Source organism: Camelina sativa, chromosome 8, assembly GCF_000633955.1.
Source record: "Camelina sativa cultivar DH55 chromosome 8, Cs, whole genome shotgun sequence".
Taxonomy (NCBI): Eukaryota; Viridiplantae; Streptophyta; class Magnoliopsida; order Brassicales; family Brassicaceae; genus Camelina; species Camelina sativa.
The window spans coordinates 24,816,799-24,843,861 of NC_025692.1; the positions used below are offsets into that span (position 1 = coordinate 24,816,799).

General features: G+C 35.2%; 5 protein-coding genes and 1 pseudogene across 6 annotated transcripts in view; 1 reads left to right on the forward strand and 5 right to left on the reverse strand.

The window, feature by feature from the left end:
- Positions 266-1,177, reverse strand: LOC104708438 (annotated as a pseudogene).
- LOC104708439 (zinc finger protein GIS2-like) lies at positions 3,515-4,200 on the reverse strand. Its single transcript, XM_010425013.2, has one exon. The coding sequence runs from the start codon at positions 4,146-4,148 to the stop codon at positions 3,564-3,566; it is 585 nt and encodes a 194-aa protein (XP_010423315.1). The 5' UTR covers positions 4,149-4,200; the 3' UTR covers positions 3,515-3,563.
- Positions 5,101-8,232, reverse strand: LOC104708440 (histone-lysine N-methyltransferase ATXR4-like). Its single transcript, XM_010425014.2, has 8 exons — positions 7,835-8,232; positions 7,540-7,595; positions 7,165-7,291; positions 6,809-6,878; positions 6,531-6,713; positions 5,865-5,936; positions 5,323-5,762; positions 5,101-5,192 (listed from the first exon to the last, which is right to left on the reverse strand). The coding sequence occupies exons 1-7, from the start codon at positions 8,186-8,188 to the stop codon at positions 5,644-5,646; spliced, it is 981 nt and encodes a 326-aa protein (XP_010423316.1). The 5' UTR covers positions 8,189-8,232; the 3' UTR covers positions 5,101-5,192; positions 5,323-5,643.
- Positions 8,221-12,036, reverse strand: LOC104708441. The gene is made up of 4 exons (XM_010425015.2): positions 11,752-12,036; positions 10,167-10,508; positions 8,783-9,006; positions 8,221-8,685 (listed from the first exon to the last, which is right to left on the reverse strand). The coding sequence occupies exons 1-4, from the start codon at positions 11,971-11,973 to the stop codon at positions 8,367-8,369; spliced, it is 1,107 nt and encodes a 368-aa protein (XP_010423317.1). The 5' UTR covers positions 11,974-12,036; the 3' UTR covers positions 8,221-8,366.
- LOC104708442 (ubiquitin carboxyl-terminal hydrolase 12-like) lies at positions 15,646-24,901 on the forward strand. 2 transcript variants are annotated; one of them, XM_010425016.2, is made up of 32 exons: positions 15,646-15,804; positions 16,132-16,201; positions 16,409-16,559; positions 16,659-16,816; positions 17,163-17,428; positions 17,525-17,743; positions 17,828-17,936; positions 18,078-18,193; positions 18,493-18,591; positions 18,709-18,818; positions 19,123-19,197; positions 19,407-19,485; positions 19,572-19,718; positions 19,796-19,876; positions 19,968-20,087; positions 20,319-20,441; positions 20,786-20,860; positions 20,980-21,068; positions 21,289-21,397; positions 21,486-21,554; positions 21,630-21,737; positions 22,040-22,095; positions 22,206-22,383; positions 22,469-22,570; positions 22,656-22,727; positions 23,028-23,093; positions 23,244-23,309; positions 23,701-23,784; positions 23,890-24,006; positions 24,096-24,170; positions 24,262-24,348; positions 24,451-24,901. In XM_010425016.2, exons 1-32 carry the CDS (start codon positions 15,775-15,777, stop codon positions 24,490-24,492), a joined length of 3,348 nt encoding a protein of 1,115 aa, XP_010423318.1. In that variant the 5' UTR covers positions 15,646-15,774; the 3' UTR covers positions 24,493-24,901. The 2 variants fall into 2 exon arrangements, with proteins under 2 accessions (XP_010423318.1, XP_010423319.1); XM_010425017.2 differs by having other exon boundaries at positions 16,135-16,201.
- The window catches only part of LOC104709907, a 2,631-nt gene continuing 699 nt past the window's right edge, over positions 25,132-27,063 (reverse strand). The window contains exons 3-10 of the mRNA XM_010426448.2: positions 26,783-26,983; positions 26,564-26,687; positions 26,323-26,393; positions 26,156-26,204; positions 26,011-26,069; positions 25,816-25,928; positions 25,535-25,640; positions 25,132-25,350 (exon numbers count right to left, since the gene is read on the reverse strand). Of these exons, the coding sequence (XP_010424750.1) occupies positions 25,256-25,350; positions 25,535-25,640; positions 25,816-25,928; positions 26,011-26,069; positions 26,156-26,204; positions 26,323-26,393; positions 26,564-26,687; positions 26,783-26,983 (818 nt within the window). The 3' untranslated portion in view covers positions 25,132-25,255. The remainder of the gene's footprint in view (positions 25,351-25,534; positions 25,641-25,815; positions 25,929-26,010; positions 26,070-26,155; positions 26,205-26,322; positions 26,394-26,563; positions 26,688-26,782; positions 26,984-27,063) is intronic.

Below are 27,063 nucleotides of genomic sequence, written 5' to 3' on the forward strand. Positions count from 1 at the left end.
GGCATCCTTATCACTTAGCTGCAGGAAGCCTGCATCTATCTTTACAGAAGTTCATGCAGCAAATATTCAATTCCTAACAAGTCTACTCTTACATTGCTAAAAGACATGACCTGAGCCTCTACTGTACATTACGCATTACATTAAACAAAACCACTATCCATGTCTACTACAGTTACCTACATCTTTCATGAACCTCTCAATTCAATCTCTCCATAACAATTCCATATGCACAAAGATCAAAACTTTGGTGTTACACATGATCAGAAAGATGTCAACGCATGAAACTTAGCATATGAAAAGGAGTTTTGAATACACAAAGATCCAGACTGAGATTTTGCAGTCAGAATTAAGAAAACAGCAGTCACAAGACCTGCATCGTTACTACATCAGAAGCGAACAGATCATAAAAAACGAATTTTTAAAACCAAAACAACATACTACAGAAAACTCAAAAATCAAAACTTTAAAAAAGTGCTTAACTAAAACAACCACACTAGAGTCAACATTGAGCTATTATTATTATAACCCAAATCATCAGATCAGATTCAAGACCTGATCAATTCGTCTTTGGATCGGGCATAGGGAACAAACCACCAGCACCAGCAGATCCTCTAGGCGGAGAGAAGCCTAAGAACTTCTGAAGATTAGTCCTTATGCTAATAGAACAAAGCAGATACAGAAACGCCATGGAACAATCAGTGGAATCATCGCCTTTCAATCCTCTATGACTCATCTTCCTAACAATCGTAATCGAATGAAACGGAAGCTTCGCTACAATTTTTCCTTCGAAAAGCGAGTTCAACAACCCGAACACAACGAAGAGAACCAAAGCCACAACGGCACCAGATTTGAACTTGAAGAGCGATAGATCTCGGCTCGATTCCTTTAAGCTGGATTCAACGCGATCTATCTTCTTCGTCTTCGACTTTTTGACTGTTAGCTTTGAGGAAGTGTTATCAGTCTTCATCATCTCGAGCTTCTTTGAGGCTTTGTCAATGGAAGATTTCAACGATTTGTAAGAGCTCGTGCGATAGATTAGGATCCATGAGATTGCTTCGCAGACCAACGCCGTGCAGAAGGAGATTCCGACGACGGTGAGACTATCGGCGTACTTGAATGAGGCGAAGAGAGGTATCGCCGTCGCCATTGCTCTCTTCCTCCTCCTTCTTCTTTCTCAAAATCTGTGAGAGCTTGAGAAAGAAGAAGGAGGAGGAAGAGAGCAATGGCGACGGCGATACCTCTCTTCGCCTCATTCAAGTACGCCNAGAAAAGGGCCAAATGCTTAAAAGCCCACTAGTAATGGATAATAGTAATACTGTAAATTTTGACTTTATTAATAAACGGCATACCATGTGAGTTTGATGACGTTTTATTGAAAGTGAAACGACAGGATTTTTACATTCGCAATGTTAGATGAGACAGTTTTGAGATTTGTCGATTTTTGAGAGACTTTAGAGGTTTGGATTTAAATGAAGGATTTCAAGACTTAGTGGTTCTGTAATTATGTTTGTTATTTTAGGTTTGTGATTGAGCATTTTGTTTTTTATATATTTCGTTCGAAATAATTAAAGTCGATTTCTCTCCCGAAATCACAATTCTCAAATCCTAACCCTAATATTTGAGGAACTAATTAACCATACATGCACAAATCTTAACCGATGTTACGTTGTAAAAGAAGGTGGGGTTATTATTATTTATTTGTGTAGAATTAGATCAGATGACCATGATACATATGATAGTGGTTTGTGCTAGTTGATACATATCACCGTAGGATGGTCAAATTTTCTGAAGAGATTTCATCTTAGATCAAACTAATCATCTAGGGAAAAATACGACATGGTAATTTTCTTGTTACATATTCATATAGTACATAGAATGTAAGCACTTGGTTATGTTGCACACTTGCACCCAAAAGTATTTGTGGAAAAAACGTGAGCCAAATAAAAATGTGAAGTGAGACATCCTTTTCTTGGGCTATATATATTTAGGTAACATAATAATTTTGGTATCAGTGTCTCTTATTCAATATCCCATTTAATTTTGTAAGAGGGGTTTTGAATGTATGTGGGGGCGGCATGAAACTTCGTTTATTTATTATGAAACGTTTCCTTTGTACTTCGTATACAGCATAAGTTGGATTAATATTTAAATTTGCTATAGAACTTTATATACATGTACCCACCACGGCCTCTTCTATCACCCATCACACATCAATAATTGTTTCGCATATCATCAACTAGGATCTGATGTTGTTGATTCATGAATCATTCTAGTTAAACTTCTCAGTTCATCCGTAACCACTAACCAGAATTGGAAACTTGTCTTTTTTTCTTATCTTTTTTTAATCATAGGACTGTCAAAATTAAATATTGTGATTTAAGACCAGACTGATGTTTTGAGAACCGTCCGCAAACATTAATTTTGTGAACGGTATACGCCTTTAACGTTATCACATCACATAAGAGTATAAGACTAGTTACTTTATGCTAATTACAGTGTTTTGAAATTTTCTATAATATATCCTAAAGGTCATTTTACTGAACATTTGTGGTGGCAGGTGAGTGCAGTAGTATAATCATTTCTGCTTAATTCAGATGTCTTTATTATAAACTTTCATAATGAGATTTTTATTCACTTATTTGCTAGAAAACAATTTTTTTTTAATTATAATATATTAAAATTTGTCAGCCTTTTACTTAAAGAAGAAAAGTGATATTTCCACAATTTCTATATATATATATAAAACATTTATTTGGTTTGTCTTATTGTTGGGTGGGGGACGAAATAAGCAAGAAAAATTGTAAACATGTTCAACTTAAACTTAGTGGTGATGTATCCTTTGGGGACCCTTTAGCGATTCGCTTAGATTTGAAAGTTAATGATATTGGCGTGGACATTTCAGACCAACCAAACTATATATATATTTCCAGATAAAATATATATGTTATGTTGCCAAAACCAATACAAAATAATAATACTCCATAGGTGGTGATTTAATAAAAGAGAGCTCAACTAGCAAAAATGTTAGTTAAGCAGAGCTTCCGATTTTGTAACTACTTTAAGCGATACACTTTTAAGTTTCTAAAAGAGAGAGAACTTTTTTTCTATGGTTGCTAAATACCAAATCGGTCGTTTACACTTAATCGCCATTAGACGTGATTGACGAATGTTTCGCTTCTAATCACCACACTAATCAATTAATAAATTTACTTCTTTTAGATAAAGTTTGATGTTTTCCAAGTGAATCGAAAAGAAAAGATAAAGTTACATATTTGAGTAGTGAAACGTGTCCGGTTATATTAACTGAATAATTACTATGGTTTATAAGTGTGTAACTGAATATGTTTACATGTGACAAAAACAAATTATTACTGACAAACCAACTTTCTTAACCAATCATCTTTATTAAGCTTAATTGCTTCAGTAAAAGAGTTTTTCATCTGCATGAACTAGTTTATCTGTTATTACATTGATGATATCTATAGGATTACTTCTACCATACGTAATTAAAAAAAAGCTATTAGAAAAAAGGAAAAAAAGCTAGAGATATTGAAGAAAAGGAATTAGAGCCGTAGATCCAAACTCACGTGGTCTGGTACATTCGCCTTGGACTCGTAAAACAGACTACGCCTGCTGCTACCACCAACATACGTCGTCGGCCTAGTCTGGTTATCGCCGATGAACAAAGGCATATATCTATTGTAAGATGGACCGTCGCGATTAAATCTCGCTGATGAGTTATACCTACGCCAAAACCCTAATCTGCTGGCGTCGTTGATTTGAGAAGCTTCAACACCAAAGCGATCCTCGAAGAACGTAGAAGCAGCAACGTGGTCTTGGTGGCGGTGGAATATAGCTGCTGCGTTTGAATGGAGATTGAAGCGTTTGATTTGTTGACGTTCTCTCTTGTGAGCGTTTTGATGGCCACCTAGGGCTTGTGAAGTAGGAAAGTGCCGAAAACAATAGTGGCACTTGAATCTTCTTTTTTCTTTGTTATTTCCTTTGATGCTTTCAGTACTTTTTTCGTTGAAATTGTCTTTGGACTCATCAGATTCTTCATGAGAAGCTCCAAACTCGAAGCCAAAGAGGCGAATCGGTCTTTCCTTCGGAGAGAAAGAGTTGACATTCATGAAATCATGAGTCTTCATTCTAATATAACGGTGGTGGTGACTTTGGAGGCTAAGAACAGAGAAAAGAGAAAAATTGTTGAGTGGGAAGTAAAGGAATAATACTTTGTATTTCTATGTTTAGATTTTTCATTCAACTTTAGTGTTAAAATTAGCAACTGGAAAGTACGGTCTCCACTATGTTTCTTACATTTAATTCCCGATGGGCATTGAATAGTTAACCTATAATAGACGTATTCACACACATTTTGTTTTTGGTATGTAGCACGTATTTATTCGGTTTTAGCTACATTCTTTCTAATTTTGCTAAAGATATAGTCTTTATAAAACTTGAAGAGTTGCTAAAGATATGTAGATAGAGATTAGCCTGACAAAACTTGAAGAGTTGAAGTAAACTACATTTGATGACGAACACATGTAGACATTAGATAACGATTCGAACATCCCTCATTATACTAGGATGCACACTTGCCAAGATCCGTAGCTAGCAATTACTATCATTGAAATTATATACTTACACCTATTTATTTTTCCTTGATGATTTCTACCCGTCGAGCTACCATCATTGATATGTCATGTCAATGTTTGATGTTTTTATATAGTACATTTGTTTGATGTCAAGAAGATAGTCGTGTATAGATGTATCTTTAAGGTTCCTGTTTATGTTTTAAATAGTGACAGCTTGTAAGAATTTGATGGCCTGTGACTGTGAGGCTATAGCTTAAATCTCCCTCGTGATACAAGTACATTTTTTCTTATGATCATTTTAGAACAACCATGAGTTATTTATGTTGCATCATCTAATCAAATCAAATCCTTTCTACAATATTTTTATTTTGAGTAGTTAGTACTATCCACATAACGAAAAGGTAAAATAAAAGAACCATGAATTAACATATAGTACAACTTTTCAGGTGGATCCCTCAAATTAATGTAGTTAGATGGTAAAATGTGTTATGTCACATCTTTGTTTCCTCACCTGCACGATTCTTCTTTTTAGGTTGGATTTTGCTTTTCGTCTACTATCAAGTACGATCTGGTTAAAAAAAAGTTTCATTAATGTTGCTTTTCATGACAAAGTGCAACATTGACGATAGATTTGTTAGTTTCTCATATTTGTTGTCTCGTGCAAAGAATGAATGACGTTTCTTGCTAATGTACTGTTATGGGATGATGTTGATTAAAAGTGACTTACAGAAAGAGTAATGTGTCTCTTCGTTTTCCTATTTTATTATCAATTGGGTGAACGTGGTCGACCATGAGGAAAGAACATTGGTCGTGAACCAGAGTATTAGTTAGTTGCTCACACGACCGAGTCGCCTCCGGTTGAGATCGCCTCCGGTTGCCTCAACCAAAGAATAAACAGCTTAAGCTACTCTAATGTACCATAAAATTCCAGGAAACCATTGAGAGTTTGTTTTTATATTTAAAATTACTTTCGTCACATTTTTTTATTTATCGTCTTCTCACTTATATTACATAAAATATATGAAAAGTGAAGATGGGGAAGAGTTAATCAGTCACCGGACTGGCAGCGTAAGCAGTTGCAAAGGAAGCCAAACCCTTGAGAGAGTATTGTTTGTCGCGCCTCATATCTCATGCTTGCATCTATATAACATATCCGAAGCTCTTCACCTAAAAATATGCATTATTGTTACCATTGAAGTGAAACATGTACATAAAAACAGAGATTTATGCTTTATAGAAAACTCTGTTTTTAAGTATGAAACACCAAACCTTCTTCAACATCGCGTAGAGTGCTTAACCTTGCATCTGCATTCCGCAACCATATTATGTGCGCGTTGGGATCTGTGCACATACAAACTACTCATCACTTTCTTCTCCACAAACTAGGTGAACATTTGTTTGGGGTCTAATACATGTTGTAGCCGCATAATAGATACGAGTATATGACAACAGTTTCCAGAAAAATTCAGGCAAAGACTCACAAGGATTTGAACTATCTCAGACGATATTATCCAGAGAAAACCAAACAAAGAAAAACATTGGACCAAGTAGTAAAGAGTAGATTTAAATTCCTGATTAACTCGTGTGAGACAGTGGTATTATTAACTTCCAACAATTAGATAGAGACAGTTGTCGAATATATACTTCTTTTGGGTTTTCTTCAAAATTCTGTTACTGTTACTTTGCTTGTTTCTCAGTAAAACTTGATTCCATCATGTTCTTTACCCTAACAGTATAACTCTTCTTCTATACAAACTTCTATTCTTATCTTCTACTTCTACTCTTTTCTTTTACATTACAGTTTCTTCAAAAAGATTGTAAATTTCCTAACAGGGAAAGATTGTAAGACTCTTTTGCTTATGATGTTGGTACGTTAAAGCATCTCTTTAAAAAAAGACCGGCATAAAAAAGAACAGAACAAGTGAATATTATTACCACAGTCATGATTGTAGAAGGACGGTAGCATATAAACGGCATGGCCAACTGCACCTTCACATTCAACAGAAGCTGCAGCCAGTGAAAGAAGGTCTTCGCCACATGAGCCTCCAACCAGATCAATACGAAATGCATTGATGCGAATCCGGGCGAGTATAGCCGTATACCACTGTTTTGTTAAAACTTCCAGATGTTAAGGACTGTAAATAGCAAATAGAGAAAAACATGAACGCTGGAGATAGAATGGATTTGATGTAAAAATATAGCTCCAAGGATACAAGCAACATCTTCATCCTTAAAATCTGCCTTCCTGAAGGCATTCCATAACAAACCATAACCGTCTTCTATCTGAAACAATAACAAGCAAGTGACTATACAGCAACAAACCACTCTGTGGAGAGCCATAGAATTCGTCATGAAATTCTTATTACTGATTCATGGCTGTAATGAATACTACAGCGACAAGGTCAGCTACACACAGTGCAATGCATGAACAATACAAGAAACTCAGGGGATGTAATACAAAGTCTACATAATTTTCCATGTTTGTGATCAGCCCGTGTATTTTGACTCGAGAGTTTCAAAATCTATTACTAATTTATTAGTGTATTATTTGTCATCCTCAATAACTCACCTTTGAAATCATCGCAGAAGATAAAGCAGCTGGCTGAAGTATGTCAAGACAGTCAGCAGGCAGAGCACCTGATATTATCATACAAGACAACCTCTTGACCATAAGCGGGTACTTGAAGTTGTGCGTCCTTCACAAAGATTATAGATTTTAGTCATTATCAGTCCCAACAGAGAATTACCAGAGGAAAGATTCAAGGAGCCATATTATAGCCATCCACATAAGCAAGACAAACTAACAGATACCTGAAGCTATAACTTCCTTATTTTTCCTTATTCCATTAGAACTACTAGTCTACTATAGTAACAAGAGAGTACTTGACTGTATAAGACTCGCTTAACAAAGAAACCAGTAAACACGGTTGAGTATCATACATACCTACAACAATCAACAAAGCTTGACCAATCTGCTCTGGTTTCAACATCAACAAAACCCTGTAAAAATCATCAAAAATAAACAACCCATGAACTCAAAAGTATACGTATGAGGATTATGATTCATCTCTAAAAGAAAGTGATGTGTTTATCTCATTGAAGCATTTCGTCATACACCTTGTAAGCATTAACTTTAAACACCACAAACCGAATTGGGAAAGCAATCCATTGACATAAAAGCGAATCGTACAGCACAGGATTATATTAAAGACAGTAAAGAAAGAAGAAAAAAACATAACCTTTGAGTTCTCTTGGCACTCTTGACTACAATACGAGACTCCACGATCTTGAACTTTCTCAGAACCCATGAGTTTCTTAAGGCAAAGATAACAAACAGAGTCGAGGGAAACAAGAGAAGGACAAGCTACGACGGGCTTCGCCGTGTGTATGAGATCTCCAGCACTGATTCTACGCGTTGCGAAAACAGCACGACCCGCTGGCTCAGTGAGTCCGACTCTGATCGGTGGCGGCCCGGTCTGACATCCGTCATCTCGATTCGACGCAGCAGAGGAATAGAACAACGGAGGCGTCAATGGCTTAAGAAGGCGCGAGAGACAACAACGGCTATAACGAGTTAAAGCTAATCGCGACATTTTTGTTTTTTTTTTTTTGCTTTCACAACGAAGAAGGAAACATACAAAGGATATATATATATAGTATAGTAGTTTGAAAATAGCCCCACAACTTTAAAATTGAAACAAAAACACCCTTTTTCACTTTTTCTAATTTAACTTCAGGGAAGTTTGGATATTATTATCTCATCATCATTATCTAAAAAGTTGGTAAATGTTTAGAACCGTCTTGTTGTTGTTGGTGGTGGTGAAAATCCATCTTCATCTCTTTAGGAGGAATAAAACAATCAACAGAGAGACCAGGCACGTCGAATGCAACATCGTCTATAGTCCATCTCTCTTCCATTCTAGTCACAGAGATTCCTCCTTTGAGTGTCTCTCCAAATCTTGAGATTAACACATCTGTTCTACCTGAATGCGCGATTACTACTTCGCTACCTTCGATTGCTCGGTAATCTTCCATCCACGACGACATCGAGGTCTCCCAATATGTTGGCATAGTTCCTGGTATCTGAATCCTGCGTATCAATAACATAAATAATTGTTCTAAAAGTGATTTTGATTTCGGTTAGCAAAACCCTATACCAAACCAGAATTAGATTAATTGTTACGTACCTGGTTAGAGAAGAGTCTTCGAGGCAAATTAAGAGGCCACTTTTCTGGCTGAAGTAACCGAATGCGACGTGTTTGATCATCTCAGCGGTAGAGTCACTACGTCTTGATAAATCAATTTGGTCTGTTGATAACTTGAGGATGAAACAATCTTTCCCATTGATTTCTTTCTCTCCAACGAATTGTGCCGATGAGAAAACTGATGATATTGTTAGCGGATCCAACCCCTGATTGTGTGTTTCACGTATCTATACGTCAATCTCCCATTAATAGAATTAAGTACATGTATCCCTAGCATCTCTATACGGATCAATAATAACTAAATATGATCAATAATAATAACTAGCAATTCCATTACACAGAAGTCCATTGATCCTCACAATCCACATTTGAACCGTACATTAGAAACCTTAAAAGTATTGGTTTCATTCCATTAGCAGGTCTGTTTTTAGTAATTTTGACAATTATCAGAAATTTATACAACATATCATTAACTAATCTCACGAATAATGTAGATTTTAGTTTGTAATTATATCCCCATTTACTAAAATTTGTGATTTAGGTAATACTGTACTAGAAAATATTCATATAATATTAGTTTGATTATTACTTTTAAACTCGGATATAGATTTTAGATTTGTAATCATGCTACCCTTTCAGACAAAAACGATCTGGACCACCACCAAATAACAAAATAGAAAATTACCCCACATGGATGACAATATACATGTATAAGAGCAAACATAAAACTTGTTTAGTGTTAACACATATTTTTAACTGAAGACCGATAAGAGAGGTGTAGTTTTAACAACGATACAAAATTACAAACAATTATTGCTAACTAGTGACGATGAATGAACCACATTAAGTCTGAGTAACATATACTAATGTTTTTATTCCAAGAATCTAATAATTGTATAAAGTTGGGATCAACTTTTCTTATTTAAAAAGAGAACTACGTACGTATCAACTTTTGAATCTCCATCCAACCTTTAAATCCATTTTTTCAAGCGCATGATAAAGTCAATTAGTAGCACGTGACTAAGGCAAGGCAAAAAGAAAAATCTCATGAGAAAGCTCAAAAAAGCATCTCCCAAAGTGGAATGTCAGATTCAACACCTTCTCCTTTTGCCTATATAGTAAATTAATCAATATAAAATTACATGTTTCTTCAGCTTTCACTAGCTAGAACCTAGATGCATTTGCTATACTTTAAATCTTGGAACTCTACCCTTCCAATTTACAAGTTTTTTGTCAATATTTTTATAGATTATGATTTTTTTTTAATTTGTTTTGGGGATTATTTGATTAAATGGTCTATTTATCCCAAAAAAAAAAAAAAAAAATCTCCTTTTTAAACAAATCAAAATTGATGGCATGTACTTACTTGTAGAGCACGACGCAAAGGACGTATGGCGCCTTTAGCAGCATGATCGCCGAGCCATGGTGTATAACGCCAAGTTATTTCTCCATCACTACCGGCTGCTACCTTATGCCCGCCACCAACCAACTCGATGAGCCATTTTTCAGGTAGCATTTGCCACATGACGAAGCATCCCTTGTGAGACACAGACGAGGCATTACCAACGGTGGGTGAGCTATTAATGTCATTCACCATACTCATTGTAATTTTTCCGGTCACAAAAGTGTTTTTAATTTCTCCTGCGAGTTTCTTGCATCCGGTTGCTGCTGCAAACTGTTGTATTATGTATTGTGCCGATGATGATACCTAATTTAATGAACATAAGAAAATGGAATTCGTATGATTTATATGCACATATAAGTATGAACCTGAGCCTTTTATCTTCGTTATTAATATGTTAAAGATCATATTGTAAATCATATTAAAACTACGGAAACATGCATGCAATTTTGTTTCTTTAAACAGTAAGCTTTTGGATATAAACAGATAAGCTATGATTCGGGTTTCTGAAGCTTGTACATCACAATATCAATTTAATTTAAGTTTTTTTTCCCCCTTTCTAGTACAAACCATGTTTTTCTCTACTGAAAACAAAATAAAATAAGAAACAAAAATATAATTCAGATCTGAAGACCAGACGCTCATTATAAAGGGGGGAAGGTCTCCTTGAATTATTTATGGATCTCGTGATTGACTCTTGCATTGATTATATATGCTTATTCTTTCTCCTTTTTTTTTTTTTGGTTTACTGTTTTATTATTTTGCAATATATGTATATGTAATTGGGTCGCTTATATTGTTATACCAAAGTAGTTGAATCTTGTTGTGTGACACTGACCTGTTATTGTCCACAGATTTCGGCAAAACACACATCTACCATGATATCTCTTTTGAAAATAAATTAGTAGAGTACTCTATAAATAGATAGATAACATAGCTAGCTTTTCCACCTAGCAATATATATTCTTCTAGTACTTGACTAAACAGGAGTTTTGAAAAGAGGGAACTATACTAATAAAAAAATTAGAATACTAATTTAAACCCGATAAAATCTTGTAAATAGTGTATTTTCTTCTGAAAATCAAAAGATATGTGAAGATATATATTTTCTGAATTATCAACAAATACCCGCAAATTTCCTTATCTAATAATATAAAAAGGTTTGCATATGTTATGTTTTTCATAAAGGTTTCCACTGAGAAAAATAGTATACCAACAAACCATTTATAAGGAGGTGTCAACTGTCGTCAGGTGATGGATAAAAACTTAAATGTCAGATTAATAGTACTCACCATTAAAAGCATGTCCGAAAACGTTTGATCTAAATTAATACCAAAGATGACGACAAAAATAATATGCGAAAATATTTCGAATGCGAAATGAAAAAAATGATAGCACTATACAAAAAAAGGATCAGTAAACTAATCCAATTTAATGCACCCACCAAAGTTATAGTATAGTATTCTTTTGTTATATACAAAGTCGACGAAATAGATGAATTTCATATACGTATGGAGTTGTTTATGCAAGGTAAGGCGTATAAAAATACCTGGTGGAGAGAGATTTTGGAGAGAGGAGGGACAGGGAAGAGAGGACAACCCATAACACTGAGAAGAAGCTTCATATCTGGTTTTTTGGGGAAGACGATGATCTGCAAATGTGTTTTTATCCATTTCTTCCATGATTTGGATCTAGTTGATCTTCTTCCTCTTTCTTCTTCTTCTTCTTGCTCATCCGTTGGTTCTTCCATCAATGGTGCTAATCTCTGCATTCTATCTCTCTATCTCTCTCTCTCTCTTTCTTTTGGTCTTTCTTTCTCTCACTTTGTACTTACGCAGCTTATAGCCTTAGTGCGGTTTTGTTCACCTTTCGTTTTCTTTGTTTGTTAATTATTTGTTATGTTATTTTCTCTCTCTTTGTGGAAAAGTTGGCATATGTAACCTTTTTTGAGTTATCTTTAGATGATTCGATAAACCGGAAAATTTCATACCCGAACCGATACTAATCATGATTAAGTGATGAGTTAGCTATCAAGTCATAACCTCACATTGAGTATTATTAGGTATCGGGTATCTATTGCTTCCTATTTTACTTTACTGAGATGAATAATGTATATCTCTATGATTTTATATGATCTACATTAATCTTATAAGAAATTGTGAACTCGTTTGGAGTCTCCGAAAATAGTATATATAATAAAGTTTCTACCTACCCGAACTGCACTACTTAATTACTTTGTTATTCTATACATCAATTATGTGTTTAAAATTTCTAAACTATACAAAGTTGTAAAATGAACTTCAAAGTTCAAAAGCTAAGTATTTTTATTATTATTTTTTTTTGGTAGAAACTCAATTCTATATTTTAAAAAGAACAATATTACAACATTATAATAGTCCTCACTAACACCAAGTGTAACCTTAGCTCAACAAGTGTATGATCCAATACAAGCTTCACTGAATTTGACAAAAGTGAAACGCTTGAATATCCCAAATTTTTATGCAAGATGGTATTAAAATTCAAAGTTTGGTCATGTGAAGATGAAAGTAAAAGGGACGCAATGAGAGGTGACTTGTCCACGTCGTTGTATATATCCGGTTAGTCTTAACATTTTTTCGTCCATTGGGATTGATAAATTCCCTGCTTAGAATTTTTGTAATAATAAATATAGTTCGGCGGTCATCTCACAAATGAGACAAAAAAGCAGATAATCTGGATAAATCAAGTCGATTTATGATGACGTAATTTGAACCTAATCTTAATTACTTCCAAGTTTTGATGATGATGGAGAGTTAGTTTGATTATAAGAGTGTTATTAAACAAGTAATCATATATTTATAATAAGCAACTTCATTCAAGTTCTCAAATTTTAGCTTACTACAATTGATATACTGAGTTTTTTTTCTACATATTAGCCTTGAATGATTACTAGTTTTTAAGTGGATTTTGGTTTTTGATTTTTTTTTAAATCTATTTTTCTACCATTCAAGATTTTTAAAAATTGGATTTCAAAAGTTAGGAAAACTAGTTTTTTAAGTAGTTTTTCCAAATTTCTAAGAGAAACTAAAAACTTTAATTTGAGGTTTTTGTGGAAAACTTCTATTTTCAACATAATGTTTTATTTTTGACATTTTAATTTATTAATTTTTAAATATACAGCAAAAACCAAAAACCAAAAATTCAAAAACCAAAATCCAAAATCCAAAAACCAAAATGTAAAAACTAAAATAAATGAAAAATCTATTTTCATTCATAACCATTATGTAGATAAAGAATATAGCGCTAAAAAATTCAAAAAAAAAAATTCACTAGTCACCACTCACCACCCACTACTCACCGGTCTTAAATCTCGAATGAACTGTCAAATCTGAAATCACATTAACCATTTTTGATCAAGATTGTGGGTTTCCCTATCCTAACAAAAGAGCATTGATGTCAATAAGTAATATTGACAGTTTTTTGAGGAAAAGTTGTTCATCTTAATAAAGGCTTAGTAAACAAAAGCAGAGAAGAGAAAGCATCCTAACATAACATTCCAATAATTTTCATATCCATTTTCATGTGTCTATGATTTTCCACATTAGGAAGAAAATAGAAAAAGAATTTAGCAGAAATCTTATTTACTCAGATCAGAGAAGAGAAGCACACCCCTACGAGCAAGAACCAAATGCAGAACATAGACACCATCTATGTTGAAACATTTGGACGTTCTGTCATCATCAAGCTTTTGCCCGACATTGATTAGCCTGAAAATAAAGACAATGAGATGAAATCCAACAAAGTAGGCATAATGGCTTAAGAAGAACCAAAGAGAAGAGTGCTTTTGTTTATGTAGAGCATGGTGACGGATGCAACAGAATTCAAACAATGTCATCCAAAGCCGAAGTATATACAGACCAAAGCCATGAGACCCGAGTAAGGAATAAACCCCACATAGTCATTGGCTTAAGAATTAGAACCAAAATCTAAGGAATGGTCGAGTAAGCAATGTTAAAAGTAGAGTGGTGACACCAAAACATTACCTTATGGTTAAGCCCATATGCATTCTTCCAACCAAACATGGCCGTACGCAATGCAAGGAAGTCGTCGTCATCATCAACTTCAGGGTGAACAAGAAAACCATCTTCATAGATGTCATACAAGCTAGCAATTGTGTACTCATCACTTGCGTAATCACCACTTGTGTCGTCCTTATCATCTTTTGACACCTAATCTTAATTACTTTCAAGCTTGATGATGATAGAGATTTACATTTGGTTATAAGAGAGTTATTAAACAAGTAATCATATATTCATAATAAGCAACTTCATTCAAGTTCTCAAATTTTAGTTTACTACAATTGATATATTGAGGTTTTTTACATATTATGTAGATAAAGAATATAGCTAAATCTAAAAAAAAAACTCAAAAAAACTCACTAGTCACCACTCACCGGTCTTAAATCTAAGATGAACAGTCAAATCTGAAATCACAATAACCATTTTCATCAAGATCGTGGTTTTTCCTAACCTAACAAAAGAGCTTTAGTATCAATAAGTAATCTTGACAATGTTTGGAGCAAAAGTTGTTCATCTTAAGAAAGGCTGAATGATCATCTTCTTGATTCATTATTTCGTAATCTAATTGCTGACACATAAATTCCTAATCGCGTGATTGGAGAATTCTTGTACTTTGTTTTCTTTCTAAAGTTCATTTAAAGGTTCAATTACATTTGATTTAAGGATGCATTATAACAAGGTTTTTTAGTTGAATAAATTTTTACATTCATTCCAAAAAATAAAATAATAAATTACCATTATATAATTACTTAGATTTTTTTTTTGGACAAAATATAATTTTTTTTTTGTTGACTGACAAAATATAATTACTTAGATAAAATGCCATTTTTCAGTGCCTAACAAAAGAATTTAAGAAACACATGAACAACAAACATGCGGCTTTCTTAAAAGCCCAGTTCTGTCAAGGTCCAAGTTTAAAAAAATGTCTTTTTCTTCGTCAAAAAAAAGTCTTGTTTTTCTTTTTTGTATTTTTTTTGTTCATAGCAACACGTATTTATCTTTATAAAATAAAAACATAATATATCTCGGTTAATTTATTTGGTTTTATGGAAAAAAAGTAAATTGGCAGAAAAGTAAAAAAAAAATAATCAAAACAATAATATTAGTACGAAACTTAAGAAAAACACAAGAGCAAAGAAGTCCCACGAGGTCAGGTGGGATATACATAAGTAACATAATCTTTCCAAGCAGCCACGTCTTAGGAGTTTTTGTATGACAGTAGCATCGTAAGGCTTTTACGTGTCGCTTTCTCATTGGTCTGTCTCGTTTGATAGACCCAACCTCGGAAAAATTATAAATCTGAGACGGTCTGGAGTAAAATTACATTAATAACCCTTTACATTATCGAAAATATCAGAATAAATCATTATATCGAAGCGGAGAAGGAGTAAAAGAATGAGCGATTGTATTTTTCTCCTTATAGTCACTTTGCCTTGTCTTTGATTTTTCTCTGTATCGTCGGTCTCTCTCTTTTTTGCGTTTCTCGATCCCACCGTCTAACCCTTCTCCGGCCAATGACTATGATGACTCCGCCTCCCGTTGATGTAATCTCCGATTCTTCATTCTCTGTGTCTCTTGTTAATTCGTTGTTTCCCCCCTTCGTCGCTCGTTGTGTATCCGCGCTTGAATCTGCTTCTGATTGTTTCTATAGCTGATCGCTTCGGTGTTTTTTGTTTGGCTTTGATTTGAATTTGAAGCGGTTGAATCTTCTTGCAGATGCTGCGATTTTTGTTTGTTTTTTTTTGGTGTGTTAGTCTTAGTGATTGTGGTTTGTATTTTGTTCGTTTTGATCACCGTAGGCCGAGATTAGGGTTTTTTTTTGGGTATATGTTCTTACTTTCTGATTATGTTTGTTTTTAATGTTTTCGCAGCAGCCAGAAGATGAGGAGATGCTTGTGCCGAATTCAGATTTGGTCGACGGTCCTGCTCAGCCTATGGAAGGTAAGATTTTCGTGGTTTGATTCAATTTGTTCCGCTGCTTCAGTTTCTCGTATCTTTATGCTTTGGGTGGGATGGAATCGATGAGATAGAGCTTTTGGATATTAGGCTGCAGTGTTCGAGGGTTGGATTGATGGTTTACTGTACTTAGGGTTTTGTCAAATATTCCTGCTGTTTATGTTTTTTAATCAACAGTTGATGTATTTGTAGTTACCCAACCTGAGACTGCTGTGAGTACTGTGGAGAACCAGCCAGTTGAGGATCCTCCTAGTCTGAAATTCACGTGGACTGTCCCAAATTTCTCTAGGCAAAACACAAGGAAGCATTACTCTGAAGTATTTGTCGTTGGAGGTTACAAATGGTAATACGGTGTACCTACCTTTAGTGTACTTCCTTGTTGCAATTGTTTTATTAAATTGCATTTTGATTTGTTGACACCATTTTGGATTTGCTTGTGCAGGCGCATATTAATTTTCCCAAAAGGGAACAATGTCGACCATTTGTCCATGTACTTGGATGTTTCTGATGCTGCGAGTTTGCCCTACGGTTGGAGCAGATATGCTCAGTTCAGTTTGGCTGTAGTGAATCAAATCCACACCAGATATACCATTAGAAAAGGTACTTGTAATTTATTAATGATGTTCATATAAACGCTGGATTTTGCGTGCATGCATGCGCATATACTATGCACAGGAAAATAATGTTTTGCATACGTTGAAATGTTGGGCTGGAAGAAGGGGATCGCTTGAACTTATTGGAATGCAATTTTTTTATTACTGTCTTTAGCTTTACCTGAATGCGGAGTGTGAAAATCAAACATATTCCTGTTATGCACCCTTTTATTATTTTATCAGACTGAAATATCTTCCTTGTTTCTGGCGAACTTGGTATATCATATTGTAGCTGTAAGTGACCTTGGTGATACAAGTTTTTCACTGACATTATGGTTCCTATTGTTATGCAGAGACGCAACATCAGTTCAATGCAAGAGAAAGTGATTGGGGATTTACATCATTCATGCCTCTTAGTGAACTCTATGATCCTAGTAGAGGATATTTAGTGAATGATACTGTTTTGGTTGAAGCTGAAGTCGCTGTACGTAAGGTTCTTGATTACTGGTCATATGACTCTAAAAAAGAGACTGGTTTTGTTGGGCTCAAGAACCAAGGTGCAACTTGTTACATGAATTCTCTCTTACAGACACTATACCACATACCTTACTTCAGAAAGGTTAGATTCGCTTTTGTTTTTTTCCTCCAGTTTGTGAAATTCTACGGTTCTCACTGAATTCTAAACCAGACGACTGAATTTGCATGTTGCTTGTAGGCTGTATACCACATGCCGACAACTGAGAATGATGCACCCACAGCAAGTATACCTTTGGCTCTCCAAAGTTTGTTTTACAAGCTCCAATATAATGACACTAGTGTTGCAACAAAAGAGCTGACAAAGTCGTTTGGTTGGGATACATATGATTCTTTCATGCAACATGATGTGCAAGAACTCAATCGAGTTCTCTGCGAAAAGCTTGAGGACAAAATGAAGGTAATTTTTCTTTTGTTGTTAGGCCGTGATTTACTTCTCAGTTGGTGTTTCTTGTTTTGAGCTTTTTTTAATCCTTTTCTATAGGGAACTGTTGTGGAGGGAACAATACAACAGCTATTTGAGGGCCACCATATGAATTATATTGAGTGCATAAATGTAGATTTCAAATCTACTCGGAAAGAATCATTTTACGGTATAGTAATATACAATATCACTATTCGTCTTATTCTATTTATACAGTTACAGTCTGTTGTCTTATTCTATTTATACAATTGCACTCTGTTGTCTTTTTCCATCACATCAACCTTGTTATAATGTTCTTATCTTATGGCAGACCTTCAGCTAGATGTTAAAGGCTGCAAGGATGTTTATGCTTCTTTTGACAAGTACGTTGAGGTTGAACGTCTTGAAGGAGACAACAAATATCATGCAGAAGGACATGGTTTACAGGTCGGTTGTCTTCACTCTTTCTTTTTCATTTTGGGTATGGGTAAGTGATTAACAACAGGCTTATTTGGGTATCTAGCAACTCTTTTCTCACCTTTACTATTCTGCATACTAAAAAGTGTGGATATTTCATAATGAGAGAGTTTTACGGAGCAACCTAAACTAGGAGATATTGTGAAACTTTGTTAAGTAGTATTGTCCTCTAAGCCAACTTAAATAACCACAGGCGAAGCTGTTACTATGACAAATGCAGTCCCCTTATCTAGTCTTATTCTGGGGGAATTTGATGTCTTTGGTTTCAGGATGCAAAAAAAGGTGTTCTTTTCATTGACTTTCCACCGGTTCTTCAACTCCAGCTCAAGAGGTTTGAATATGACTTTATGAGGGACACCATGGTGAAGGTTAGTATTTGAATTCACATGCGCCTACGAAGTGAACTTGTGGTTGTGACTATGAATTATACTTTCGCGTTTGGTGATTCTTGGATTTGTGAGTGCTGATGTAGCTTTTATTGATAGATAAATGATCGGTATGAGTTCCCTCTTGAACTGGATCTTGATAGAGAAAATGGAAAGTATCTATCCCCTGATGCTGACAGGAGTGTCCGCAACCTTTATACTCTTCACAGGTATATATTTTTCTTTTGATCTTTCGATTCAGATGTAGTGGATTCCTCAGGAGGTTGCATTCACAGATTATTTTCTCTATAGAATGCCACCGTTTATTATGTGGTATGGCGTCTTGCAAATTAGTATTTGTGTGATTATCTGCTAGGTCTTCTCAAGGAATCTGCTGTACGTAGCTAAAATTTACACCTGTACATGCACAGTTGATTATTATTTTAGGAGTGAAAGATATATAAAAATGTTATCATTTTATTTGGTTGCTGTTGTATTTTCCTGTTTGACCTGCTAGCTGTTATTTGTCTGCAGTGTCTTAGTTCATAGTGGAGGAGTACATGGTGGGCACTATTACGCTTTTATAAGGCCTACGCTCTCAGATCAGTGGTATGCATCATACTATCGTCGAAATGACATCCGTGGTTTTTTTTACTCAAACAAGTTTTATATTTTGGGAGCTACTAAGTAGTTGAATTTGAAGAGTAATTTAGCAATCTTATGCTGATGTTATTCTCAAAGTCACACTTTTGTGCAGTTCTCCCAAATCATGTTTGTGAAATATTTCTCATAAACTAGTTCAAACTTCTACTTTTCAGGTATAAATTTGATGATGAACGAGTAACCAAGGAAGATTTGAAAAGGGCATTGGAGGAGCAATATGGTGGTGAAGAAGAGGTTGCATTTTCTTACTCCATTTTCTATGATTTGCACCCCAATCTCAATTGCTCTTTGCTGACATATTTGCTTTGGTGTCTTTGCAGCTCCCACAGACTAATCCTGGTTTCAATAACCCTCCTTTCAAATTCACAAAGTACTCAAATGCATACATGCTTGTATACATCCGGGACAGTGACAAAGATAAAATAATCTGCAACGTTGATGAGAAAGACATAGCAGAACATTTAAGGGTAATTTTTTGTGTGGCATCTTCATAGTAATTTATTTGCGTCTTGGTTTTACCTGATCTGTCATTACATTTTGACAGGTGAGGCTGAAGAAAGAACAAGAAGAAAAGGAAGATAAAAGAAGATACAAGGCACAAGCTCACCTATTTACGATAATCAAGGTTTGTTTTTCTTATTTACTTACGCCTGATAGTATGCTTTGGAATGTTTCAGAGTCTAGTTTCTCGTTACTAATATAATCTAACATTATAGGTTGCAAGAGATGAAGATCTTAAGGAACAGATTGGGAAGGATATATATTTTGATCTTGTGAATCATGACAAAGTTCGCAGTTTCCGGATCCAGAAACAGACACCATTTCAACAATTTAAGGTACTTGCCTGGGTATCTTATATTTCCCGTTTCCAAAACGGGAAGAAATTACAACTATTGATGAAATGGGGTATGTGAAAACGGTAATTCTGGTAACTCGATTTTGCCTTGAAAGACGAAGAACAATTGATCTGGATTTCAGGGAAATTTTTTAAATTGCTGCTAACTAGAAAGTTCTTTATGTACTATAAACTTGAACAATCGTTGATCTTCAATTTTATGATAATACAGGAGGAGGTAGCCAAAGAATTTGGAATACCTGTTCAGTTACAAAGGTTCTGGATTTGGGCAAAGCGACAAAATCATACATATCGTCCCAATCGCCCCCTTACGCCTCAGGAAGAATTACAACCGGTACTTTAATCCTTTTCAATGCTATTCATGCACATAGTTTGCCTCTTTCTTCTGGACTACGAGTATATATTGAATTAATACTATAGCTATTATAGAATCTGATCATCTACTACCTTTTGATTTTCTATATTTACATCTGATTTCCCAGTTCCAAGTATTTTGGAACCTGTTATATCTTTAGATCAGAATTCCCAGTACAGTTTATCTGTCTGTTTTGAAATGAATTTCCCTTGTTTATTATACCGGTAACTTTATTTTCGAAATGTTGGAATTATGTTAGAGTCCTGTACTAATAATTTTATATATGTCACGTACTAATGCGTTTTGAAAAATTGTTTTTGTAGGTTGGACAAATAAGAGAAGCATCTAACAAGGCAAACACCGCAGAACTGAAGCTTTTTCTGGAAGTAGAGCACCTGGTAAGAACTCCTGGTTGCAAAGTTCAATTGTTGAGACCTGTATCAATGAAAGAAAAACAGAAGCTAATTGATCTACAGAGAAGATGAGCTTTTTTGTAACTAATTCTTTAAAAATGCAGGATTTACGTCCTATCCCTCCTCCTGAAAAATCAAAAGAAGATATTCTTCTTTTCTTTAAGCTTTATGACCCCGAGAAGGCAGTATTAAGGTAATATTATTTCCCTCTTATTTATTCTCTTTGGCTTAATATATAAAGTGGTATACCACTACTTAAGTAACAATTATTCTACGAGAACAAGATCCTTCTTCCCTTTTTTATGTGATCAGAAGAGTTCTAACCGTTTTCTCTTCTTTTGTCCCTTTCTTTAATCCACTATACCTTGTTTTCTTTTTTAACATTTTTTCAAATATTTTTCTTGTACTACCAGCTATGCTGGCAGGCTTATGGTGAAAAGTTCCAGTAAGCCTATGGATATAACTGGAAAGCTGAATGAAATGGTTGGCTTTGCTCCTGATGAAGAAATAGAACTTTTTGAGGTTTGCAGCTGCTGGTGCCTCTTAACATTTTTATCATGTTTATGGTTATTTTTTATGTTATTTAACAGTTTTTGGGGCTTATTTACAGGAAATCAAGTTTGAACCTTGTGTTATGTGCGAACACTTGGATAAGAAAACTTCATTCAGATTGTGTCAAGTAATGTTTCACTTGTATCTACCGAATCTTTCAGTCTCTTTTCTCTTTGGTGACATTTGTGTTTCTTGCTAGCAGATCGAAGATGGAGATATCATTTGCTTCCAGAAACCTCTAGTTAACAAGGAAATTGAATGCCGATACCCAGCTGTGCCTTCGTTTCTTGAATATGTCCAGAATAGACAGGTATAATTTACTTAGTACTGTTCCTTAATGAAACCTTGGTAGAGGTAGACTAAGAATAATTCTCTAATGATAAGCTTTATGAAGTAGCAATAAGTTTTTTATTATTAAGGCTGCACTGGTAGAGTGGTCTCAATTTTACTTGTCAAAATATTTTATCATCAGAGCAAAATGTCTGTTGATGTTGTGCAATCCTTAATCTGAGCATCGTGTTTTCATAGCAAATTTGAGGATGTTCTGTGAAATTGTCTCTAGCTGGCATGTTTCGGTTGGCGACTAACTATTTTCGATTTGTAATTTTGTAGCTGGTCCGGTTTCGTGCGCTGGAAAAACCTAAAGAAGATGAGTTTGTTCTGGAGTTGTAAGTACCTCTATAAACGAATTTGTTTCAAGTTGATTTCAGTGAAATTTCATAATTATTTTTCTTTAGGTAGAAGCTGTTTACTTATTTCATAATTATTTTTTCCTTAGGTCGAAGCTGCACACTTATGACGATGTCGTGGAAAGAGTGGCTGAGAAACTTGCTCTTGACGATGCATCCAAACTTAGGCTCACATCTCACAATTGCTATTCTCAGCAACCCAAGCCTCAGCCTATCAAATACCGTGGAGTAGACCATTTGTCAGATATGTTAGTTCACTACAATCAGGTAATTGACGCGAAGTTCATTATCCTTTATTTTTTTTTCTTACTGTATAATAAATCTTTGCTTATTCGATTTTTTTTTTGGTCAGACGTCGGACATTTTGTATTATGAAGTTCTGGACATTCCTCTTCCAGAATTGCAAGGTCTTAAAACCTTAAAAGTTGCTTTCCATCATGCCACGAAGGAAGAAGTATGTGTAGACTATCATTTGTGATTCATAGTCTTCATTTGAATATTTTATTCAACTTTCAAGCCTTTTAACCATCACTCTACAGGTAGTAATCCACAATATCAGACTACCTAAACAAAGCACGGTCGGAGATGTTATTAATGAACTTAAAACAAAGGTGGGTCAATTTAGCTGCAACTTCTCTGTCAAATGGCTTGTTTAGTTTTGTAAATAGTATTCAATCGTCCTTATTGATCTGTGGATTGTCTATATATCACTGAGAGGACCACGTTAAATTAACAATCCACTGATATTGAAGGCTCAAAATTCACATCCAGATTATTGGGCATCTATTACTGACCTCCATATTTGTTGCGGAGAAAATTTCGATTTCCGGGCTATAGATTTTAATAAGTTTTTCAATAATGTTACTCATTTGATGTTATGCAAGTAAATCTAAGGTCTATGCCTAAATCAGGTGGAGCTTTCGCATCCGGATGCAGAACTGAGATTGCTGGAGGTGTTTTACCACAAAATCTACAAGGTAACGAACGACTTCTTATCTTTACATTATCGTCAATGTTGTTATGAACCTAAAGATGATGGCTTCTTGTCTATTGTATCTCCTGAAGAAAGTCTTGCAACCCTCCAGAGTATAATGAACATTAATCCGATGTGTTTATATGCCTTGCAGATTTTCCCATCAACTGAAAGAATTGAGAATATAAATGACCAGTACTGGACTTTACGAGCTGAGGAGGTATGTTACTAGGCTGCGCCTTCTTTTTCTCTTACTTCCATCATCACAGTTCTTTGGTATTTTTTTAAGTCTTAATGGTATCACTGTTCATTAGTTATGTTTTCTAAGTATACTAGTAGATTTGTTTCCCTGTGATCTCAGAATGCAATTCGTTTTCAAAGTCAAATTAAAAGAAAGAGATGTGATAGTCTTATTCCATGGATGTGTTATATTCTTAGCACACTAGATCAGAATGCTTGAGGCGGATCGTATGTGTGTCTGGGGATCATGAAACAGTTTGATATGTTGTCAAGAACATATCGTAGCCGATTGTTTTAATATCTTATGCAAGTTGTCCCTGGTTTTTAATCCATCCTTCAGAGATGTTGACTTATGTTCTCCTTACTCTCAGATTCCAGAAGAAGAGAAGAACATCGGTCCTAATGATCGCTTAATTCTTGTGTACCACTTTGCTAAGGAGACTGGACAAAATCAGGTGAAAATCAGTTGTCAAGTTTTTGTTATGTAACTTTTATAAGAGTTTTAGTCCCTTATGGGGAGTGTGTGGCAAAGGGTCTTATCAATTTTTTATGTTCCTCAGCAAGTGCAAAACTTTGGTGAACCCTTCTTCCTGGTAATCCATGAAGGTGAAACTCTTGAAGAAATCAAGAACCGCATCCAAAAGAAGCTTCATGTATCCGATGAGGACTTTGCCAAGGTATGTACCATTGAGTATCGATCAAAGCTAAATCTCTGTTTAGGGGAAACGGTAAACGGTACAATTATTAATACTTCATTCATATGTAGTGGAAGTTTGCGTTTATGTCAATGGGGCGTCCAGAGTACTTGCAGGACACAGATGTTGTTTATAATCGATTCCAGGTTCTTACTTTCTCCTCCAATTTTCTAGAAAAGCTCATGCTAATATCTAAGATCTAACATTTCCGTCTTCGGATTGAAAATGGTAAAACAGAGAAGAGATGTCTATGGTGCTTTTGAGCAGTACCTCGGGTTGGAACACACTGACACTACTCCTAAGAGGGCTTATGCTGCAAACCAGGTAAAACTTTCTTATAGTTATTACTTATTAGATACATTTGCCTAAACCAAAGTCCTACTTTTGTTAAAATTTTCTTTTTTCTTTTTTGTTTTGTCCATGTAGAACCGACACGCATATGAGAAGCCGGTGAAAATATACAATTAGCCCCCAACAAAAGAATGAAAGACACAATTGTCAGCGAGACATTGTGGGAGCAACGTTGGACCAAGGCATTGATTGGACCAATGCATCAAAATAAGGAGAGGGAAAGAGCTGAGTGTGAGGGTGTGATGGATGACCGTAGGATGTTGTAGAGAATTTGGTCTGATAGGGTTTTGGGTTGCGCATTTGATAATGTGTTTTCTATTTTTTTCGTGCTTCAATACTTTGTGTTAATATATGGAATGTGTGAAGACCATTGGCACATGCAACTTTTCTTTGAAACAAAAAAAACGGAAGCCCGTCGCTTGGATTCGGGAGCGCAGTTTGGCTTTCAGAGTTTATAGAATACCGAAACATTTGTAATTCTAGAGATTGGGGGCTTAAGAAGATTTTTTTGACTGGGGATTGTATTCTTTTTGCAGTTTTCCAATTATTATTGTTTTTGCTTTGCCTAAATCATTTGGAGCTAGGTTTACAGCTCTGCAACATATCCATCCCAGTGTTTCATACAGCTGACCCGTGGTGGTGGGTCCCACTTTTTGCAAATCTAATGTTAAAATAGGAGAAACAGCCAGAAAGACAAAAGCAGAGTAATAAGATAAAATAAGTTATAGGAGGATAAGCTGATTGGGATTGGTTCTGTTGTGGATTCGTTCTAACACACCAAAATCATACACAAATCAATAAAAAAGCTGTTAGGATGTGAAGATTTGCAAAACACAAGGATCTTATAAAACATCACTGTATAATTGGATTGCTCTCAGCTCTATGCAACTCTATAAGATACAACACCGTCCATTGTCTCAACTACAAGTCTCTTCATCCGCGTCAGCAGCAACGTGTACGCCTTCTCCTTATTGCCTGCGATTTAATAATACAACCATCATCATTGTCTAAGCTACGAATTTATTGTTTCTGAACCCCAAGATATTAATTGAAGATCCTAGTTTTTACATCTATGGTCTGGTTCAATAAAATACTGACGTAAGATGACCAACTTAGTGGTGCTACAAGCAAGATGTAATGTAAGGAGATATGAACCTACCAAGTCCCAGAGTCGGAATCTCATCTGCACGGAAGTAGTAAGACCCATTTGTTTGTTTCTTGCTATCGAGGACCAAGTTGAATTTCTCCACGGCACTGACCAGATCCTGGAAACAACAGCAGGCTTTAAACATATTGAAGGAAACATTAAGGGAACCTATAGTTGTTCAATCACTATAACCAAACAAAACGTCCAATCTTTTTGGGCATAGATATTATTAAAACTTGAGTCTGAATTCTAATTCTTGAAAGAAAGACAAAAAGTTGGAACTATGGTAACACCTCCCACGATGCTAGAGACTTCATGAAAGAGGGAAGACTTTGATATTCTTCTTTTAGCAGTGTTAATGTAGGCCCTGACGTTCTATCAATCTCTAGTGCCGCATACTCATCTTCTGCATGTAACAAAGTCTAACATCATATACTAATGAAATTCCCCGACAATCATATGACAATTTGTAAAGGATTAGAAATAACCATTGGAAAGCTCTGATGCCTTTGGAGGAGGTAGAGAACTTGTGTCAAATGTTTTGCCCCTGTATCATAAGAAAACTTGCTGATGTTCCACTAAGAAGGAAACACATAAGGATTTATTTATTTCTAAGGCATTAATTAAACTTACTTCACTGATTCTTTCAAAGACGATTGAGGATCCTTGACATTATCATGACCTGGAAAAGTTTTGGAAAAGGTAAGTAACATTAAGAACATTGTCAAAGGAGTAAAACAATCAAGTACATATTAAACAATTACAGAAAATCACACTGGAGAAAAATGTTGGTGCCTTACCTTCCGAAGCTAAAGTAGCAAGACAAGCATCTGAAAGCCCAAGGTTTTTCAAATTTAGTGAATCATATAGACTAGCAAAACATTAAGGAAAAAAGAATCCAGCACAAAACATTGTTTGTTTCAAACCTTGTGATGATCAGGAGGACGAAACAAACATCAAACTATAACAAAATCCAAAATCTTCAACCTGCTTATTATCTGGTTATCATCATTAATCTACCAAAAAAAAAAAAGAGGATACAATTCGTCCTCGTCTAATCCTTTTTTGATCGAACGTTGCATTGAATAAGTTTCCAACTCATCATCATGCTTTGAATCCCCATGAACAAATGCTCCAAATTCAGACTCTTCATCAATTTCAATTTCTAGAGTCCAAAAAACATAAAAATTCTGAAACGATTAGACAGTAACATAGTAGCAAACTAAAAATCAAAAATGGGAAAAAAGAAATAAAAAGTACCAGGAAGATAGCCAAAATCAGTGAGACGGTCCTGGAGATGCAAAAGATCCTCTTGATTATTCTTGTAGATCTGACTACAGTGACCCAGAAGCTCCTCAAAAGAGACAGTACCAAAAGACATCGAATCCAGGAAATTGAGCTCTGAAGCTGCTGTGGAGAGTCGCCGATTGAGGCTATTGATGAACGTCGATGACGCCGAATCTGTCAAAAATCGATTTTTTAGGTTTTCAGATAACAAAAATCAGAGGAAACAAAAAAAAAAAAAAAAAATTGGGGGAAAA

What these genes read in the sequence shown, in the direction of transcription:
- LOC104708439 (XM_010425013.2), bottom strand. Translation starts at nt 4,148, where the DNA reads ATGAAGACTCATGATTTCATGAATGTCAACTCTTTCTCTCCGAAGGAA.
- LOC104708442 (XM_010425016.2), top strand. Translation starts at nt 15,775, where the DNA reads ATGACTATGATGACTCCGCCTCCCGTTGAT. An exon ending in ACCTATTTACGATAATCAAG is followed by an intron (nt 19,877 to 19,967) that starts GTTTGTTTTTCT and finishes CTAACATTATAG; the next exon opens with GTTGCAAGAGATGAAGATCT. An exon ending in GATGAGTTTGTTCTGGAGTT is followed by an intron (nt 22,096 to 22,205) that starts GTAAGTACCTCT and finishes TTTTTTCCTTAG; the next exon opens with GTCGAAGCTGCACACTTATG.
- LOC104708441 (XM_010425015.2), bottom strand. Translation starts at nt 11,973, where the DNA reads ATGCAGAGATTAGCACCATTGATGGAAGAACCAACGGATGAGCAAGAA. An exon ending in CTTTGCGTCGTGCTCTACAA is followed by an intron (nt 9,007 to 10,166) that starts GTAAGTACATGC and finishes ACACACAATCAG; the next exon opens with GGGTTGGATCCGCTAACAAT. An exon ending in GAAGACTCTTCTCTAACCAG is followed by an intron (nt 8,686 to 8,782) that starts GTACGTAACAAT and finishes ATTGATACGCAG; the next exon opens with GATTCAGATACCAGGAACTA.
- LOC104708440 (XM_010425014.2), bottom strand. Translation starts at nt 8,188, where the DNA reads ATGTCGCGATTAGCTTTAACTCGTTATAGCCGTTGTTGTCTCTCGCGC. An exon ending in AGTGCCAAGAGAACTCAAAG is followed by an intron (nt 7,596 to 7,834) that starts GTTATGTTTTTT and finishes TGATTTTTACAG; the next exon opens with GGTTTTGTTGATGTTGAAAC. An exon ending in TAAGGATGAAGATGTTGCTT is followed by an intron (nt 6,714 to 6,808) that starts GTATCCTTGGAG and finishes AACATCTGGAAG; the next exon opens with TTTTAACAAAACAGTGGTAT.